Genomic DNA, 17,700 nt, shown 5'->3' with positions numbered 1-17,700 from the left:
AGCTGCGGGGACAAAGTGAAGGCCGGAACAAACAAAACGAAAAAACATGGTTTCAAAAACATTCTCTAGCGTTTATTGACTTCTTCTGAGGTACTTCAGTCTTTACAACAAAATTTCTTCTAAATACTATGACTATTTGCTGTTGGAATTCAACTAAAATACTCGTACAATTCAATGGGAGGGCAGTGTTCAGGTTTTGCTGGATCGTCGCTCCTGCAGGCAAGCGGTTGTTACCGTCGCCGCGGTAGTTCCTATGATGGCGGCACCCAGGATGCCTCGTTCGCGCTCGCCCAGCCCGGAAGTGGACAGACTATTGCTTCGCCAGGCGGAGGACGAGGTTGTGCGATCCGTGCCCGAAGACGTGGATATGGAGTTGATCAGAAATGTGGCCTCGCGACGCAGCGTTCGGTGAGGCGGTCGGGTACCACCGGTGCGGCCGGCCAAAGTGGCTCCCTCGTCAGCATCATTGGCCTGTCTTCGCAAAGTGTTTCGCATGCTGCCGCCTGCCGTCGGATGCTGCCGCTGGTGGTAGTGGTTATGGCGATGATGATGGCTGGGCCTCTGCCCCAGGCATGTAAGTAGCAGCCGCCAAAAGCCGCTCCGGAACTTGGACGACATCAGGTTGTAGAGGATGGGATTCATGGCCGAATTTAGGTACAGCATGAATCGCGAGAAGTACAGCAGATTGTAGTAGCCTGCGATGCCCAGGCGCTCTACATCCTCTGCACTGGCCATGATCACCCACAGCGTGAATGCCCGGAAGGGCAGCAGACACACAAAGAAACTGGAGACGACCGCCACCAGCATGAAAATCACCTGCTTGCGGTGCTTCCTCATGCCATTGCTTTGCTGATGGCTGTTGCCTTTGGTGCTGGGTGTTGTCGTGGCCGTGGCCGTGGCCGTGGCAGTCGCCGGCTGCGGCTGTGGCGAGGTGGGCCTATGGAAGGCATTGTTTGGCCGCAGCAGCTTGTAGGCAATGGCCGCGTACAGCAGGACCAGTATGCCGAAGGGTAGAAAGAAGAACACCGTGATACTGCCCACAAAGTAAAAGATCGGCCAGAAGCCATCGGCCGCTGTGGTGCAGACTGGGGCGTCGGTGCCGTCTCCATAGGGCTCTACGCTGTAGCTGGAAATGGCGATGATGGGACTGCAAGAATCATATACATGTAGTTATTTCAGGGTGAATATGAATGGTATTGTTCGTATTATTGCTGATGTTGTCTGCAAAGTTTTAACGGCGCTGCGAGAGGGAAACAAACAAATATTTAAAAGCCACTCAACGGCAGCTGGGGCTAAGTACTAGAAAACTTTCAAAGGAAGCACAGCACTCAACTTAATCAGAACGGAAACGGAAACGGCAACGTCTGCTCATACCCGTCAAACGACGAGGGGCTTATGCGGGGACTCTATCTACTTTGGTGGTGTTGTATAGGAAAATTACAGGAAATCTACATACGTCATATAATATTGCTACTTCTAAAGCTACGAAAACAAATTACAATGCTACGTATGTACAAGTATCTATATTTACAGAAGATTGGCAGTTGTGTTGTCCGATTTCCTGAACAATAAATTACATTCTTTTGCCCTCCTCAATGGCCGACCCATAGACGAGAGAATAGATTCCTTCAGGCATGGGGTATGTTCCGATATAACCGATTTCCTTGACCCATTGAGTGAGTTGTTGTCATAGAAAATTTATTTACTTACAAGCTCGTCACTTTTGCTATATATGCGTGCGTGTGTGGGTGTGTGTGTGTGTGGGTTCTAGTATATTCATAAGCCGAGTATATATGTATATGTATTGTTTAAATAATATATAAATATTTACGTATTTATGCATGGGTTTAACATTATGTGTGGATGTGTATGCTTGTATATACAACTGTGTTTGCATTCGGATGTGTGAACATTTTATTTTTGGGCCGCAGCAAAGTAGGCAACAGTTTTTTTCGCCCATTTTTCCTATGGCCTGCCCGTGTAATGGCAGCCATTTTGGAATGGGCCCAAACATGGCCGTCGATTGGCAGGCGGCAAACGGCCTTAACGAAAGGAAACTATTTCAATACACCTAAATCATGTTTATCCGCCGCTCTGATGGGGTTCCCAAACGCATATTAAGCCATTTCCATTTGCCTTTCCTCCAGAGCCCGTCGTTTAATGGCGGCCCCAGACGCAGGCAGCCCCGGTCCGTCACCATACTCCCGTTGAGATGTGCCCTTTCTCCGTCCAGTAGTTGTAGTGGTGTAGTGCTGCTGTTTGGCTGTCGTTGCTGTTATTTATCTTTGGCACATTCATTCGAGTTTAATAGCCCGAAAAATTGATTGTTTTTTGTACGGAAATGTCCAAGGAGCAGGCACTACTGGCTGGACTGGCAGGACTGGCAGGACTGGCTGTCAACGGTTCGATGGAATCGATTATGGTTGCAAAAAACGTTCAAAATACAATTTGTGCAGGCGTGTCGGGGACCAGGATCAGAACAAACCGCCTTCGACACATTCCAGTCAAGTGAAGCGAATGTGTAAACGGGTTACAAGCGATTTTTCACGCCTTCCTCCCCCGCCGCCGATTGTCCCGTCTACTCAGGCTAGATTTTCAGCTTCCTTTGCATCGCGCAGTGTCTCCTCGTCGAAACTGATTTGAGGCTTGTGGCGCCTCGGATTCGGATGTGAGTTCTTCAAGCCCATTAGCCGGCTATCACTCTCCCGCCTGGCCATCCGTTTGCCCGTCCCCGAATGATGGAGCATGGCCATGGCTTCCAGATCACTGCCGCAGGGCAGCTGCAGCTCAATCCTCAGGCGGGTGCGGCTGATGTCCTCGCTGCATCGTCGGTTGGAGCTGCGTGACAGAATGCTAGAGCTGGTGGCCGCCGTGGCATTGGACGAGTTGGTGTTCGTATTGGTGCCCAGGCCCGTGGAGATGGTGCCACTGCGTCCGCGAGAGCCGCCCACACCGTCGCTGCTCCGTCCCAGCGTGAGCAACTTCAACAGGATTCGGCCAGCATCGTGGCAGAGCCGCGCAAAGCCCCTGCGAAACTTGGTGGACATGAGGTTGTAGAGTATGGGGTTCATGGCCGAGTTGAGGTAGAGCATCACACGGCAGAAGTAGAGCAGGCTGTAGTAGCGCACCAGGCCAATCTCGTGCAGCGCTTGGTCCGTGCTCAGTATGATCCAGAGGGTTAGCACGCGGAAGGGCAGCAGGCAGACGAAGAACGAGAGAACGACGGCGCCGAGCATTAGGACCACCTGCTTGCGGGCCCGTAGGCTTAGCTCCGGCTTGGTGGGGCGGGCGCGCAGCATGGTGCTCTGATTGGAGACGAGGTTCTTGGCAATGATGCCGTACAGCACGACCAGGGTCAGGAATGGCATTATGAAGAACACGGTTATGGTCATCAGAAAGAAGGCTATGGTCCAATCGGTGATGGCCTGCGTGAGGCAAACGGCCACCGATGATCCATCAATATATTCGGCCAACTTGTATTCGGCCACCCACAGTATGGGGCTACATGGAAAATGGGGGGAGAGAAAAAAGCAAACAAGAAACGTAATCAGGCTGCGGGGTCATGGGGAGGCGGATAATGGATGGAAATGGAAGGAAATAGTGAGATGTATAGAGAGTGAGAGAGAGCGAGAGGAGGCGGAGAGAGCTAATAGGAAAGAGTGTCATATGAAATGATGATCATGAGAATTACATACACCACAGAACACTACCATCATTAATATACATTTAAGAACCAGCTTTCTATGGAAAACTTGTCTTCTTTCTGCGGGTTAAAGTAATCCGAATCGATTTAAATATTTTGGCTAGACACAGATATGACAGTCAACAGGCAGTGGCTTCTGCTTAGGTTGATCCGAGCGCTTTGGCCGTGGACGTGCGTCACTGTAGACGCCTTGTGGTGCCTCCGTTTGAATGGGCTTTAAAATGTTTGCTTCGGCCTTGGGGCGGCTTCTTGGGTGGCGTAATTAATGGACAGACGCCTGGAGGCAGGCCGATCCCGATTCCAGCCATGACCCTGCCCACGACCACTCCTCATGCGGTGGGGTCAGTGTTTCATTGTTATGAACGCGGCAAGATTTGCAAAATTAAAAAGGGTCGCCGGCCGTCCTTAGATGTGACTGAGGACTGTGCGACTGCGACTGGGAATGTGGCCATGAAAAAACAATAATAAAGTGTCAATGAAATGAAATTCCATGATAGCGGACATCGGTGCTTATTAAAGATGACAGGGGGCTGATAACGGGACAAAAGCATGGCCGCTACGGAACTTGAGAGCCTCCCTAAATGAGAAGGAATAGCGCAATGGCCAAAGAGGGGGCATGAATGGGAGATATCCATGAGTAGGATACAGGGGATGTGGATGCCAGGAGAAGGAGGAAGTGAAATAGATAGGTGGAGAGAGAGAGTGGGCCAACAGTCGAATGTTTAGCATGTAAATGGACACGCGGATGGCAAACAAAAGGCCAAACACCAAACACCAAATGCCTTAGACCAAAAAAAAAAAAACCAAAAACCATTTCAGAAATCAGGAATGGAGACAAAAAATTGGAGAAAACCCAAATAGAGAAAACAAAAACAAAACACAAATCATTAAAAATGACGACGATTGACACTTATAATTAATGAGCGAGGAACTTAATGCTTGGCTGCCCAAAATGAATAAATGGAAATAAGCCATAAACTAGGAGTAGATCTATATATAATGGAGGATAAAACAGTAAAAATGTGTATATAAGAAAGCCAACACCAAAGACAGAGATCGTAAGAGATATAGAAATATATAAAGAGAGAGAGAGAGAGAGAGGGCGAGCATGCAATGAGATATCTCGCCTAAATATAATTTGTGAAAATTATAATGGTAATATTTAATTAAATTTACTTTAAGAAAGCCACAAAACCGACACCAGAACAGAGTTCATTGCACCGTCCACAAGGTTCGGAGAGGAGCGGACGCTTACCTCGTAAAAAGCGCAGCAATGCCCCAGGCCAGGACGCAGATGAGGATGGCACGCCCCTTGGTACAGACGTAGCCGGCCTTTAATGGCTCACAGATTGCGTAATAGCGCTCGAATGAGATGGCCAAGATGGTCAGAACGCTGGCGTGGGCCACCGTCAGCTCAACGAACGGCACGGCCTTGCCTGCGATACCAAAAGAGAGCACAAAATCAGTTAATTAGGCTGGGGAAAGTAAACAGAAACGAATGGAGCAACCGGGAGCCACTTACACATCTCGTGGCCAAGTACCCAGGTCTCTGGGCGCGTGTTAACCTCGACGAGGACGGTGGGCGTGCAGACGAGGAGCACCAGCAGGTCGGCGATGCTGAGATTGGTGAGGAAAATGTTTGTGGAGTTGCGCATATCCTTCGTCTTAATAATCACAATGGGCACCTGCAAATACACATTAAAAACGGCATGGAATGGGCATGCCGTAGAGGTGCATTCGATGGACTCACCATCACGTTCCCTACAACTCCCAGCAGCATGATGGCTATGCAGAAGAACATGGCGGTTGTGCGTATATACGGCGGAATCTGTGGCAGCATCGGCTCAGCATCCTCCTCGGAGTCGGAATCGGAATCGGAATCGGCTGTTGCTGCGCTGGAATTATCACTATGGCCGCTGCTGGTGTGGGCGGACTCGTAGCCGAGGGCTGGAATACTATAAGTTGCGTTGTATGCGCCATCGCCGCCACTAGGAGCGCCACGGGATAGCCCAGCCTGCTGGGACGTCGTCCTGGCTGTGGTTGCGGCGGCAGCAGGGCCGGCGGATGCTGCTGTTTGGAATGCTGTTGGTGTTGCTGTTGCAGCATCTTGAGCCGGGGTCTGGGGTAGCAGCAGCAACAGCCAACAAATCCTCAAGCCTATGCCAATGCTGGTCAGCCGTGGATGCTGCCCGGTCCTGGCCACAGCGACGCCGTGGCTGCCCCTCACCAATGGCAATGTCGGTGTCGTCGTCCTGCGTCGGGGGGCGTATGTCTCGTAATGTGAATTACATGGGCCACAGTCGCAACATTATCGCCGCGAATCCTTCGAGGGAGAGCACCCGCTGTTCAATTAAGTAGGAGCGGAACGGTATGGGAAGAAGGGAATCCGCATCCGAAACCAAAACCGAAACCGAATCCCTTGTAATCACCCCTCCGGCAAGTTTATGAGAGCACTTAAAGACGCGCTAATGAAATTAAGATGTCCAACGGCTATCCAGATACTCGTACACCACGGTGTCTCTGTTGTCCGGATCCGGCAGCATTAGACAAATCAATCAGAGGAGCTTTGCGGTTGTCGTCCGGCCACGCCTGAAGTGGTAAAAGTGTGCAAAGGGATTAGGGATTAGTGTTTAAGTATCCCGCTGTCGGAGGGATGTGCCCGGGCTCCGGCACAGGATCAGGAAATAACCGGCCATTGACCAGGCTAACTAACTAACTAACGATAATGAATGAAAAGTTCATTAGGCGCTGTCATTTACATAACATTAGAGCATCCGGCACCCCACTATCCGCCATAAACAAGCTCATCACCCATCCCCCATATTCGATCCCATTCCGCACTTGGCCGGAATTGGACAGTGGCAGTGGCAGGGCTTTAATTGTTAGCAGGTTTCTGTTCTTCAAGTTCTAGGAAGAGCAGCAAACTTAGATATAACCCATTTATAGAGAGTATTGATATTGATAATTTGTTAACAAATTTGAACCTAACCATCTGTCGCATACTTTTCCGAGCCACTGTCGCCGAACATACGGCGATTATCACCAGAAGCTGCTCATTCTGCTGTTTATTCTTATGGCGATGGCAATGGCGATGGCGATGGCGTCTGCTGCTCATCTCCATGCTGCTGCCCGTCAGCCAAATGGCTTTATTAAATCCCCATTTCTGCGACGCGCAGCTTCGCTTAATTATATTATGCTCGTACAAACACACTCAGCCTGACACAGCAAACATTTACATGGACAGTCGTCGGATGGGGGAGCATTTCCTACCCCCCGTCACACAGTTTGTGGCATATAAACACCCGCTTCCGGTGCGGGGACACTCTGAACAGCGCCATTTTGATTAATTTGATAAATTCATTATGCGCAGACCATATTGGCCTGGTTGTCTCTTGGCCCTGGGATGTGATACCGATGCCCCCGCCTTCCTTTTTTTGTTTGCATTCCCCTGGCGGGTGGCGGATGCCTGGTTCTTGTCCTTTCCCTGACTCACAGACACTGGGCAAGCTGTGCACTTTGTGTGCTGTCCTGTCCTGTCCAGCCAGGACCTCTTCATGTTCAGAATTTCTGTTTGCTGGACTTCCTGGTGCTGGCTGGGGTTCAATGTACCCAAATGTGACATAACAAGGCAGTTTTGTGACACATTTGGCTTAAAAATGAGACTTTAACGATGCTGAAATTGCTGAAATTGGTTTGAATTGGCCAGCAGTGGACATGTATAGGTAGAGGGAGCTGGGTCTCCATTGGCCATTTGGCAGGGCATAATTGTTTTCAAAGTTTTCAGTTGGTCGAGTAGAAAGACAAATGAATCGTTGCAAAACTTTAGTTGAGTGCTGTGCTGTGCCGTGGTCCAGGCATCCCATGGCCATGGGGACTCGATGGAAAGGGGGGGACTGTGCACTCACAGCCCAGCCACAACAACTGCTGCCACAAACATGCGCCGCCTGCATGTAAATCTGAAAACGGTTTATGGTTACGGCCGGAATCCACAGCAGACCGACTGCTTACATGAGTGTCGTGCGGCCATTTGATGGATAACTTGTGGCCTGTCTGTGGGGGCGTATCCGCCACATCTACATATTCCATATATTCTATGTACTATATAGAAGCCAATACATACATATATTTGGTATAATTTTCCGGCTGAGATTTGAATAAGGTTCAAAGCTCTCGGTGATAATGGAAATTGTGTGCGAGTGAGAGTGGATCTGCCATGTGTGTGGCAGTATGGCAGAAGTGTAACGCTTTTTATGGTATTTAAGATTGAACGAAATTTATTGCTGACACCCTAATAAAATTAACATTGAAATGGCAATTTGAGGCAGCAATGAGAATCAGCAGCAGTGGCATCAGTAGACGCAGCATCAGCAACAACGAACCGAGGACCGAGGACCGAGTCGAGGCAAGTTGTCACACTCTCGCACGCATATCTAATCAATTTATCGTTCAATAATAGTCAACTCGGGGGAAATACTCGTACGTATGGCATGAGGCATGGGGCATGGGGCAAGGAGCGGGAGGGTTGTGTGCCGTCTCATCCACTTTGACAAATCGCTAAGCTAGCTGCAACAACAAAATACTTCTAGAAGTAAGCGGAGCTAAATTAAAGCCCAGCCGCCAAATTGATTTCGAACATTTTGGCAGGCCATCGGACTCGTCTCCTCAGCTCCTTTAATCGCTCATACACTTTCGGTTTATAGCCCAGGATACTCTCCCCCTCAAAGAAGGGGCAGCCTCATCCGGGACGGGGCTCTGACTGTGGCAGTGGCTTTTTGCCGGGGGTGCCACTCGCTTAATAAATTGAAATGACTTCGTAATTGTGTTTGTGACTCTGGCTAAATTAATCTAACTAGTTCGCATGCCGCCGCAGCACTCGTGTGGAACCACTGGCAAATCCCCAACAAAGGCTACAGCTATAGCGACTCCACTCTCCGGACAAAAGGCGAACAAAGCGCCGTAAAACCAAAAGCTTGTTTTTCAATTGCAGCCCAGCCACCGAAAGAGGTTCGTCCCTCGTCCCTCTGCGGTTGCGGTGGTGGCTGGGGTGGAAAATTGCTTTTGGGCAAAAATCCTCGGAACCCAATTGACATGTCGATGTCCCACGGTCATGTCCCTGTAATTGACCAATGAATGGCAATTAAGTAAGTCTGGAGTAGCAGTTATACTTGGTGTCCCTCTTGGCCAGATTAATCCGCTGCCATTGAGTTGAAGTGGAGTTGGGAAAACTCCGCACAGACTGGGCTAGGAATTTAAATGAAAAGTGCCGAATGATTCGCTATGCTACTCGTATTTTTAAATTACAGTTTCATGCCTCGGATTCCAGAGCCTGTAGCCTGGAGCCTGAAGCCTGGACAAGTTCCAGTCAGCCTTTAGCTTCGCTCCGCAATGCGGCATCCGTTGCAAGTCAAGTCAAGGATGTTTGCCCTGCTCCCAGCTCCCGACTGCCGACTCCATTGTCCCTGCCATCCTCACTTATTTATGCGACTGCGAAGTGCTCTGTCTCGCTCTGTTTGCCTGCTCCTCCTTCTGCACTCCGAGTACGGGGAAAAACACAACGGGCGCGGACTAAACGCTCAAACAATGGCCATAGATCTCTCCTATATCTGTATCTATATCTTTATGGGTGTATGGCTTTGTGTGCGTGTGGTATGTGCCCGATTGTTGCTGTTGCGAATGGGTTGGTCGTTCAACTAATGTTTTTGTAAAGCTAGCATTCTTTATCGGAGAACAGAATGCGCGCACGATGTTTTAAACGCCTTCTTCAAGTTGCTCATTCGCCACGGATAAATGTAATTTTATACTTTTCCTCTGAGCTTGTTGCTGCTGTCTGTGGGCCACACAGTGGCAGTGCTAAGCAGTGTCCCGGCTTTGATAAGGCACTGGCCAAGGAAGGCGTTTTATCGCTGGAAGAGATGCCGCTGGCCGGGAAACTCTGCAGCTGCTGTCAGACGACTGACTGTTGTCCGTCCTTTGGTTTTGTTTGCTTATTTGCTTGCCCTGGGAATTCAAACAGCACACAAACAGAACGGACAGACTGCCTGGTGGACAGGGACAGTCGGAGGGCCATATAGCACAGATAGCAATGGCTATTGTTTTACGATTTCGTGTATATTGTAAATAGAACCGAAAGAGAAGCTCAACTTTGGGATACCCTACTACTAGGTTGGGTGTTTGCTATGATTAGTCATGATAGATATTCTCCCGATCCTGCATGAAGGCTATACAATGCCACAAAAGCGACTGTGTTAAACCTCTCCCTTTGGCCAAGGAATATTCCTTCTTTTACCCTTGGGCTAGTTTCCCCACAAGTCCGCAGTCCGGAGTCCGCGCTAAAGACACTTTAATTGCTTCGATATGAGTGAAAATATACGAGCATGGTGTGGATGCCATTTGTGTCTTTGTGGGTATCATGTGGCATTTGAATATGGACCACTAATGCGTATTTAACATTTGGCTGACCTTGACAGTTATCGCATTTCGCACATGCCCCAGCAGGGAATAGCTTTCGGTTCGATTCTCGCTTGGTGTCAAGGGAGAAATGCAATAAGGCACACATGTGAAATACCGATTCTGTTGGGCGTGAGCTGCAGTGGAAGGTGTTGGCTTTGGTATGCGCTGGGACGTCGTCCTTGGCACGACTTTGTCCCCTGTCATTTCCGGTGCGCATATTGAAAAATGGCCCTCGCCGCACTTCCGCTGGCATTATTGAGCAGTGCGTGGCAGGGCGTCGTTAACTTGGCCCCCACTCTCACTCGCATCCTGCCTGCGAGTGGCTGTTAAACAAACTTGGGCGTTCCCTAAAACGCGTTTGACATTCCCGCACCGCTGGGTCTGCACTCGTCCTGCACTTGCTTTGCGTTTCATTTAATTTGTCATCGCGGTGGCTACAAGCTACAGGCAAACGCCCCCCCCGTTGGAGGCGTGTCCCACTGCTGACGTCAGCTTGGAGGATAATTCACTTGAACCTCTCGAAGAGTGACGGATGGGGCGTGGGCGTGGTCGTGCCACTGGCATCAAGGGTGTCCCATCTAAGTGCTCCTCACGGATTAGCAATGAGCTGTCACCGGACGGTCTAATGACAGAGTGTGACGTTGAATGGGGTTGGGGATGGGAAACTGCATCCCGTTGAGCCACTGCTGATGGCGGATGAGCGATAAGCTGGAAGACAACGATACCGCCCGTTCAAGTGCCGAGTGCCACGACCAGGTTCAAGTGCCGTGCCAGCAATTGTCGCCTTTTATTGGCTGCAATTTTTATGCGTTGGCTGCATAGTTAGCCACGAGCATGGCTGGCTTTCACTTTTGGCCATGCCAATCATTTTACGACCCAGAGTTCACTGACACCGAGGCCCCACACCACCCACCACCCACCGCCTCACCACCGTCCCATCCAGTGGCTTAATATGCAAACACAACATTGTAATGACCGCAGGACACAAATGGAAATGGAAGCGTACACGGTTGGTACTTTTTTCCCGCTTTCCCGCATTCGGTTTTTTGGTTTTGGCCATGTTTTTATGGCTTTGCCGGCCACGAGTCGTCGCCGTCGTCCAAGTGCGTAATGAAAAATGTATTTATTGTGGTATAAAAATATTTATCAGTAAATTAAACACCAACCTACTCTGCTCTGGATCTAGGCAGCTCTCTGGGAGACGTTTACAGCATCCCAAGCATTCGCACTGCAGATTGCATGATGAAACTCAAGAACGTTGACAATCAGCCAAGAGTCAGAGACAGAGACCGGACTGGACGGGCCCTGGCACTAATTTTGGACTGCCAGAGGCCTCAGACCAGGTCTTGTGAGGCCAATAAAAGGAGCAACACTCAGCGGGAACGACAAAAATTCAACTTTTTATACCCTAATCATTACGAAAATGACAGATGAAATACGTTCATCCATAATGAGTTGGGACTGGACTCCGACTAAAATACCTCTGGAGTTGAGCATATAATTATATATATCGCGATCGACTCCCTCCCCGTAAGATATTCATAGCCAGTATTATTCACTTCCCCGCTTTGTTATCAATGAATAAGCCAGAAAAACACGTTAATGTTCACTCGAATCCATACCCATACCCATACCGATCCAAGAGCTACATACATGACGTTCACCGAATTGTTATGAGCAGCCGCTTTTATACAGCGGCAATAAAAAAATCCAGCTCAATATATCCCAATGGAGCCTATATGGGGCAAGGGTATGTCCCGAGACATACATACATATATGTACTTATTGTGCATTTATGGTTTGAATCTAATATCGCAGTGCGTACGGAAGTTTGGGCACCCCAAAATGCGTCAAACTCTATCAAATAAAATGCAATACAATGAAATCTACTATCTATGGTCGCTATACGAATATGTTCTTTTGAAGATTAGTGTCTGTTAACAGGGAAGCAGTAGCATTCCGGCTGGTTTGTGTTTGGTTTTCAATTAAGGAGCCGTCTGCCTGCAAATTAGAATTGCAAATGAAACTGGCAATTTATATGCGAGTATCTGAACAAACAGAGCAGCAGTCGCACCGCTCGATTGTCGAAAATAAACGGAGATGAGTAAGCTGGAAGCTGGAAGCTGGTGGCTGGTGCACTGAAGCGAGGCCAAGACGAAACGCAATCCGGAAATGGCACCAAAGAGCGGGGAACAAGTGGCCAAGGGATGGAGGCGAAATTTTTCAATTTTGATGCTCCCAAAAACCATTTGAAAGTAATGATGAAGAAAGTTGTTACTTAGCGTGTGGCTCATTTGTCAAGGATTGTCGAGGACTGGGATCCAGAACGGGTTATAATCTAAATGACTCATAGAATATGGGCATATGGGCTAAGCTAAGCGTGGGAGTGACGTGAAAAATAGACAGGCAGTTTATTTAGAGCGTCTTCTGGAAATTTCCCTACTTATTTGCTATAATTTGTGGGAATTGATTGATTTTTGATGGCCAGCCTATAGGCCGCCAAGCAGCTGGCCTCCTCCCAAATCAATATACATGAATAAATGAACTATAAATGCGTGTGTGGTGCTCGGTACTTAGTTGATTCCGGCCATAAGCAGCCCATCTATGTGTACAACATGCGCATCAGGTACTGTTCTAGAAGTGGCCAAAACAATGGCGTTTAATTGGCCTATTGACTGGCAACAGTTTCCTTTCGGTTTGGGAGGAGACTTTGGTGCTAATTGTTTGCTTAAGCGTAGTCGAGTATAAATAGAACCTAATGAGGGGACTTGGGAAAACACTGTCCTCCTGGCCATATGGCAGCCTTTTGCATGGCAAATGAAGCGTTTTCATTCGGATTTTCCCGCCAAACAAATGGCTGTCATATCTTCAAGGACTGGCAAGGATACTGCACTGATGAGGTATCATTTCTCTTCCCCTAAACTTTTCCCATTCACCGACTGTTCCCCTCTGTCATTTATCAGCTAGGTTTCAGTTGTGGCACAGAGTTAATAACCCATTTGTTGGCTGATCTTGAAGTCATGACTCCCGGGCATACAAATGGGCAATAAGACCTATCATAAACACCACACTCACGTGCAGCCCCACACACTAGAAGAGAGAGAGAGCGAGAGACATATGCGCCGGGGCGTAAAAAAACGCTAAGAAAACGCACGGAAGGCAAGACCGTCTTGCCTGGCAGCAAACATTTGACTTCTAATTAAGCCCCACAAAAGTTTCCACTCCCCCCCGCCAGAAGCGAAGCACTCTCCCAGGCAGTCCTCCCCGCAAGACGATGATTAAGCGCCCACGTACGGAGCACTATGGGGGGGAGGGAAGGTGTCACGGCCAGGCCACCTCCGACTCGGCCTTCATTCGGAATGCGCGTGCTAATCAAATTGGGTCTAGTCCCTGTCTGCGCCGCTGTCTATGGCCCGGTGCGACTTGGTCTTTGGGGCAAGCAAATGGAATTCGGGCGCTGCTCTTGGACTTGTTTATCAGCCGTCTGCGTCTAATGTGTAAGTGTGCCAAAACTGATTGCATAATTATGCAAATGCTCTCTCTCTCCAGCACAATATACGTCTAATGAATTACTCAGACTCTGACGCTGACTCAGACGGGAGCACTTTGTTGCCAAAAGATAGCCCAAGGAAGGCTCTTACTTCTTGGGCCTGACTGAAGTGTAAAGAAAGGCTGTCTGGGGGGGACTGTCTTGTGTGAGTGTGAGTATGGTCTTTCATGTCGTTAATGATTATACAATAATTTGTTATTGTAGCCCTGCGCCATTGTGCTGGTAATTACATTCGACAGCGGTGCTGGGGCCGGGATTAATCGAATTAGAATCGAATCCACGAGCAAGTCGAACGATCTGCCGGACAATTAACAGGCGATTGCCAGCTGCAGGACTCCGTTGACAGTAAATTAAACACGCATTAGGAATGTAAGGCCCGTTCGAGTTGCACGTGCCCCACAGCCCTTTCGGCAATTCATAATCGTAAAACGTAATCGCTTGCCTCATTTTTGCTTTGGTCTTTTGTTTGCTTTTCGAACTATAAAGAAAACACACCCCGCCAAAAGTTCTATCGAAAATTTGGCCATAAAAAGAATTAGCACACGGCGGAGAAAAAAGTAAGAGTAAAAATAAAAAGTACAAAAATTGTAGCTAAATAAATACAGGGCACATTAAAGAAATACATTATATCGACAATCATCAATAGTTTTTTGGGTTAAACAAACGATGCGTATGCACTGGAAACCACCCACTGGACTGCGACCCCCCGTGCCACAAAGGCCTAAATGTGGCCCACCTTTTATTTGCATAGCGATCCCACAGTCGAGTTAAATTTTGAAAAGAAATTCGCGATGAGAATATGTGGCTGGCTGCTGCTGCTCTTGATTGTTTTTGTGAGTCAGAAAGCGAGCGAGCGAGCGGACATTTCTTATTCAGGCGGCGTCCAGGCGACTGCAGACGCGATCGCGATTGTCGTCCCACAGAAAAGAAACCACAAATCGAAAGGCGCCACACGCACGCATCAGGCAAATCAAACGGACGGTGCCTCAGTCACTCACACTGGGGCAGGCCACGTCTGCGACGTGGTTTGCCGCACACTTTTCCTCTGCTTTTCCTGTTTTCTTTGGCCTGGTCTTCTCCACTCCAGCAGTGCGATGCGCACTCGTAATTAGGCGAATCATGCCGTAAAAAATAAGACTATGCCAAAAGACGAGCGACAAACAGATAGAGATACAAAGACGGCCGCATAAATCACCATCAACCATTCATATAAATAAAGACATTTTTGATTTGGAACTTTGACTGCGGCCTGCGGACTGGGATGGCTGACCAAAATAGCGAGGCGAAGCCCAATCAACTTGTGATGCATGCCGATAAATTCGTAAAATGAAATGCCGGCCTCCTCGGCGTATACGCAATAAATTTTCATATTCCTCATGCCGCTCGCTCTCTCATATCCGATTTCCCCCCACCAGTTGAGTGGGTTGAAAGATGGACAATGGCTGGTCTTCGGGCTGATTCGGCTCGAATCCTATCTATGACGTTGCATGCTCACGAAGGGTATTAAATATGTTTGGCATTAAATTTGCGCGGCAATTCCGATTGTAAACAACGTGGCCGAAAAGCGCGAACAGATGTTGCATTTGTTTAATGAGCCGTTGCTGGGTGGGCGTGCTGGCTATAGGGTGTTGGGAATGTGTTCTTAAGCAAATAAAGCCTTATATTTATATAACTTTTTCGTTTATTACTGGACGCCAGAAGCCAGAGTCTGGAGTATGCGTGTATATGGAGATCTGGCCAGCGAATTGAGTTCGAAAAGTGTGTGACAATGCTGAGAAGTTCGAGTGCGTCACAAGGTCGCCTATGAGGCGTGATAAGACCCCAAGCAGGGCAGGGCTGGGAGCCATCGCCACAGTTTTTCGAGTGGAGACAACAGCTCGAAACAATTCAAGTTGAGATGATGACGATCCGATCGCTTCATTATGATTTAAAGACGAGTAACGTAATGCTGATGAAGATGAAGATGATGATGATGACTAGACATTCGCATAGGCTTAGTAGTGGTGGTGGCATTAATTTGTCAATGTTTAGATTTCGAAATCAATATTATCAACAAAATAAACATTATTAATAATGATGCCAGGGCACTACTCGGCGCAGAGAGAGGAGATACAGGGACAGAACCATGGAAACGCGTATGCAAATGCCGGCAGTTTGGCAGGTCTGGGTTTCTCGATCAAAATATAATGTGACGACTGGCTATATGGCAGAGGTGTGCTTTATAAATACTCCAAATTAATAGCACTTTGATTTGTTTGAATACAATTTGCTTTGAAATCATTGTAGAATGTTTATGGCGTGCTCTGCACGAGTTCTATTCAATAATAAACAACTCATTCACTTTGTTTACGCATAGCAAGTGGAATGAAACATATAAGCATATAGATCTTACCTATAAAGAGACTCAAGATACATATATCTCTGACGATCGAAGAGAAGGAGAACGATGCGAGAGCTGCTCTCAGTGTGGAACTGTTCTGTCTGCCCCGCGGCGTTGTTTGCATGCGGCGGCGGCAAGTGCATTAATTTCCGATGTCAAACTTCACGGCAACACTTAACGAAATACTTTTTATGTTTCGCATGTAATTAAAAGCATTAACACGACGACCACGACAACCGCAGCCAGCTGACAGTGGCGTTGACATTAATGGCAGCCAGCCCCGAAGTGCAGGCGTCCAGAAATCGGACCTACAAAGACGACGGACCGCGCTGACACAGTTGGCTTGGGATTTTTTGTATTGAGATTGAAGATGCACCTGTCACTAGCAAGAATATTGCCCGGCGGCTTCTACTCGATTTTCACAGTGACTTGCGATGCGTTACTCTCGTTTGGGCCACGGCCAAGTCAAGTGATCCAGCCAACCGCTCGACGGCAAGTTTTCCCAAAGACTAACAACACAGTTTTCTAGCAAACAATTTTCATACGCCGCGTTTGCCGGCACCGCCAACGACACAACAACACAGCCAACTGAGTGCGTTTAAGCTTTCGAAAGCTAGCCGCTAAGCTTTTCCACGCGGGCTTTATTTTACTCTCACTCTCACTCTCACCTGTGTGCCCGACACGCGTCACGTCACGCGTCACTTTGGCGCGCAAATCATTCGGCAGAGCTTTTGTGAATGAAACTCTAATCAGAAACAAAACGCTCGTAAATTGGTCATTGTATTGTGATTCGTTGTGGAGCGAGTAGAGCTGGTGCAGGGAGGGGAGTGGCGAAACTTGAATGAAATGCGCGTAAAAGCTCGCTTGCATTGAGCGGAAATATAGGGTGACGTGACTGTAAAATGGATTAATGGATCTGTACGTCATCTGTTATTCGAAAAGCAGATTTAATAAATTATCTAAAATTCGATTATTCACTAGTTGAATGCAGGTTTTGTTTTTGTGTTGAAGGCATCAAAGTAAACAGAATATTTCTTCGGAATTTACACAGAAATATGTCCCAAAATCACTTTATTTAAAATCTTCGATTACTAATTTTTAGTATAGAATTTGTTATATTAAACATTTCTTGTGTTTTCCCTTCGATATTAATATGTTTTCTCCTTCAATACTCAAAACGTGCATGAACAACCATAATCTGAAAGCAAACAAAAACAAATTAAATATGAACAACAGCTGGCCAAATTTCTGTAACCGGATTATGACAATCATTTCCTTATATAAATAATCTGGATCATTTACATTGAGGGTGGTAATATACATGCATAATTGCAGGAGCGTGGATCTGACAAAATTGGATCTTCATACGAAAGCCGCTGCTTCTGTCGCTGTACTTGAAATATGGCTTCAAAAATACGCTTTTTTAAGGATTTCTCAAACTCCGATCAGCACACGTTTCCATACTTACCATTAAAAAACAGCGTGAAGTCTTGAAAACATATTCGGACGTTGACCAAAAGTCCTACGAATTTGCACACTTGAATTCAATCGAATAACTAGCAATCTTATCACAATGGACACAGAAAATATGGGGCAGTTCCGCTGCTTATCTGGAAA

The 17,700-nt window shown here is 47.7% G+C and overlaps 1 protein-coding gene across 2 annotated transcripts; it reads right to left on the bottom strand.

Annotated features, from left to right (window-relative positions):
- Positions 1–45: 45 nt before the first annotated feature.
- On the bottom strand, positions 46–6,006 carry ETHR (ecdysis triggering hormone receptor). Of its 2 annotated transcripts, none has more exons than XM_002137081.4 (4): positions 5,454–6,006; positions 5,226–5,388; positions 4,959–5,139; positions 46–1,147 (listed from the first exon to the last, which is right to left on the bottom strand). In XM_002137081.4, exons 1-4 carry the CDS (start codon positions 5,541–5,543, stop codon positions 190–192), a joined length of 1,392 nt encoding a protein of 463 aa, XP_002137117.3. In that variant the 5' UTR covers positions 5,544–6,006; the 3' UTR covers positions 46–189. The 2 variants fall into 2 exon arrangements, with proteins under 2 accessions (XP_002137117.3, XP_002137116.2); XM_002137080.3 differs by having other exon boundaries at positions 1,022–3,501.
- Between the last annotated feature and the right edge of the window lie 11,694 nt (positions 6,007–17,700).

Source organism: Drosophila pseudoobscura, chromosome 2, assembly GCF_009870125.1.
Source record: "Drosophila pseudoobscura strain MV-25-SWS-2005 chromosome 2, UCI_Dpse_MV25, whole genome shotgun sequence".
Lineage (NCBI taxonomy): Eukaryota > Metazoa > Arthropoda > Insecta > Diptera > Drosophilidae > Drosophila > Drosophila pseudoobscura.
Note: the sequence above shows the minus strand (reverse complement) of the source record. Positions and strands in the feature narration are given on the sequence as shown.

Excerpts from the sequence above, each read along its gene's own strand:
- ETHR (XM_002137081.4), bottom strand. The coding sequence starts at position 5,543 with ATGCTGCCACAGATTCCGCCGTATATACGCACAACCGCCATGTTCTTC. Across the intron at positions 5,389-5,453 it reads GAGTTGTAGGGAACGTGATG|GTGCCCATTGTGATTATTAA; the intron begins GTGAGTCCATCG and ends GTGTATTTGCAG. Across the intron at positions 5,140-5,225 it reads GGTACTTGGCCACGAGATGT|GCAAGGCCGTGCCGTTCGTT; the intron begins GTAAGTGGCTCC and ends TTGGTATCGCAG.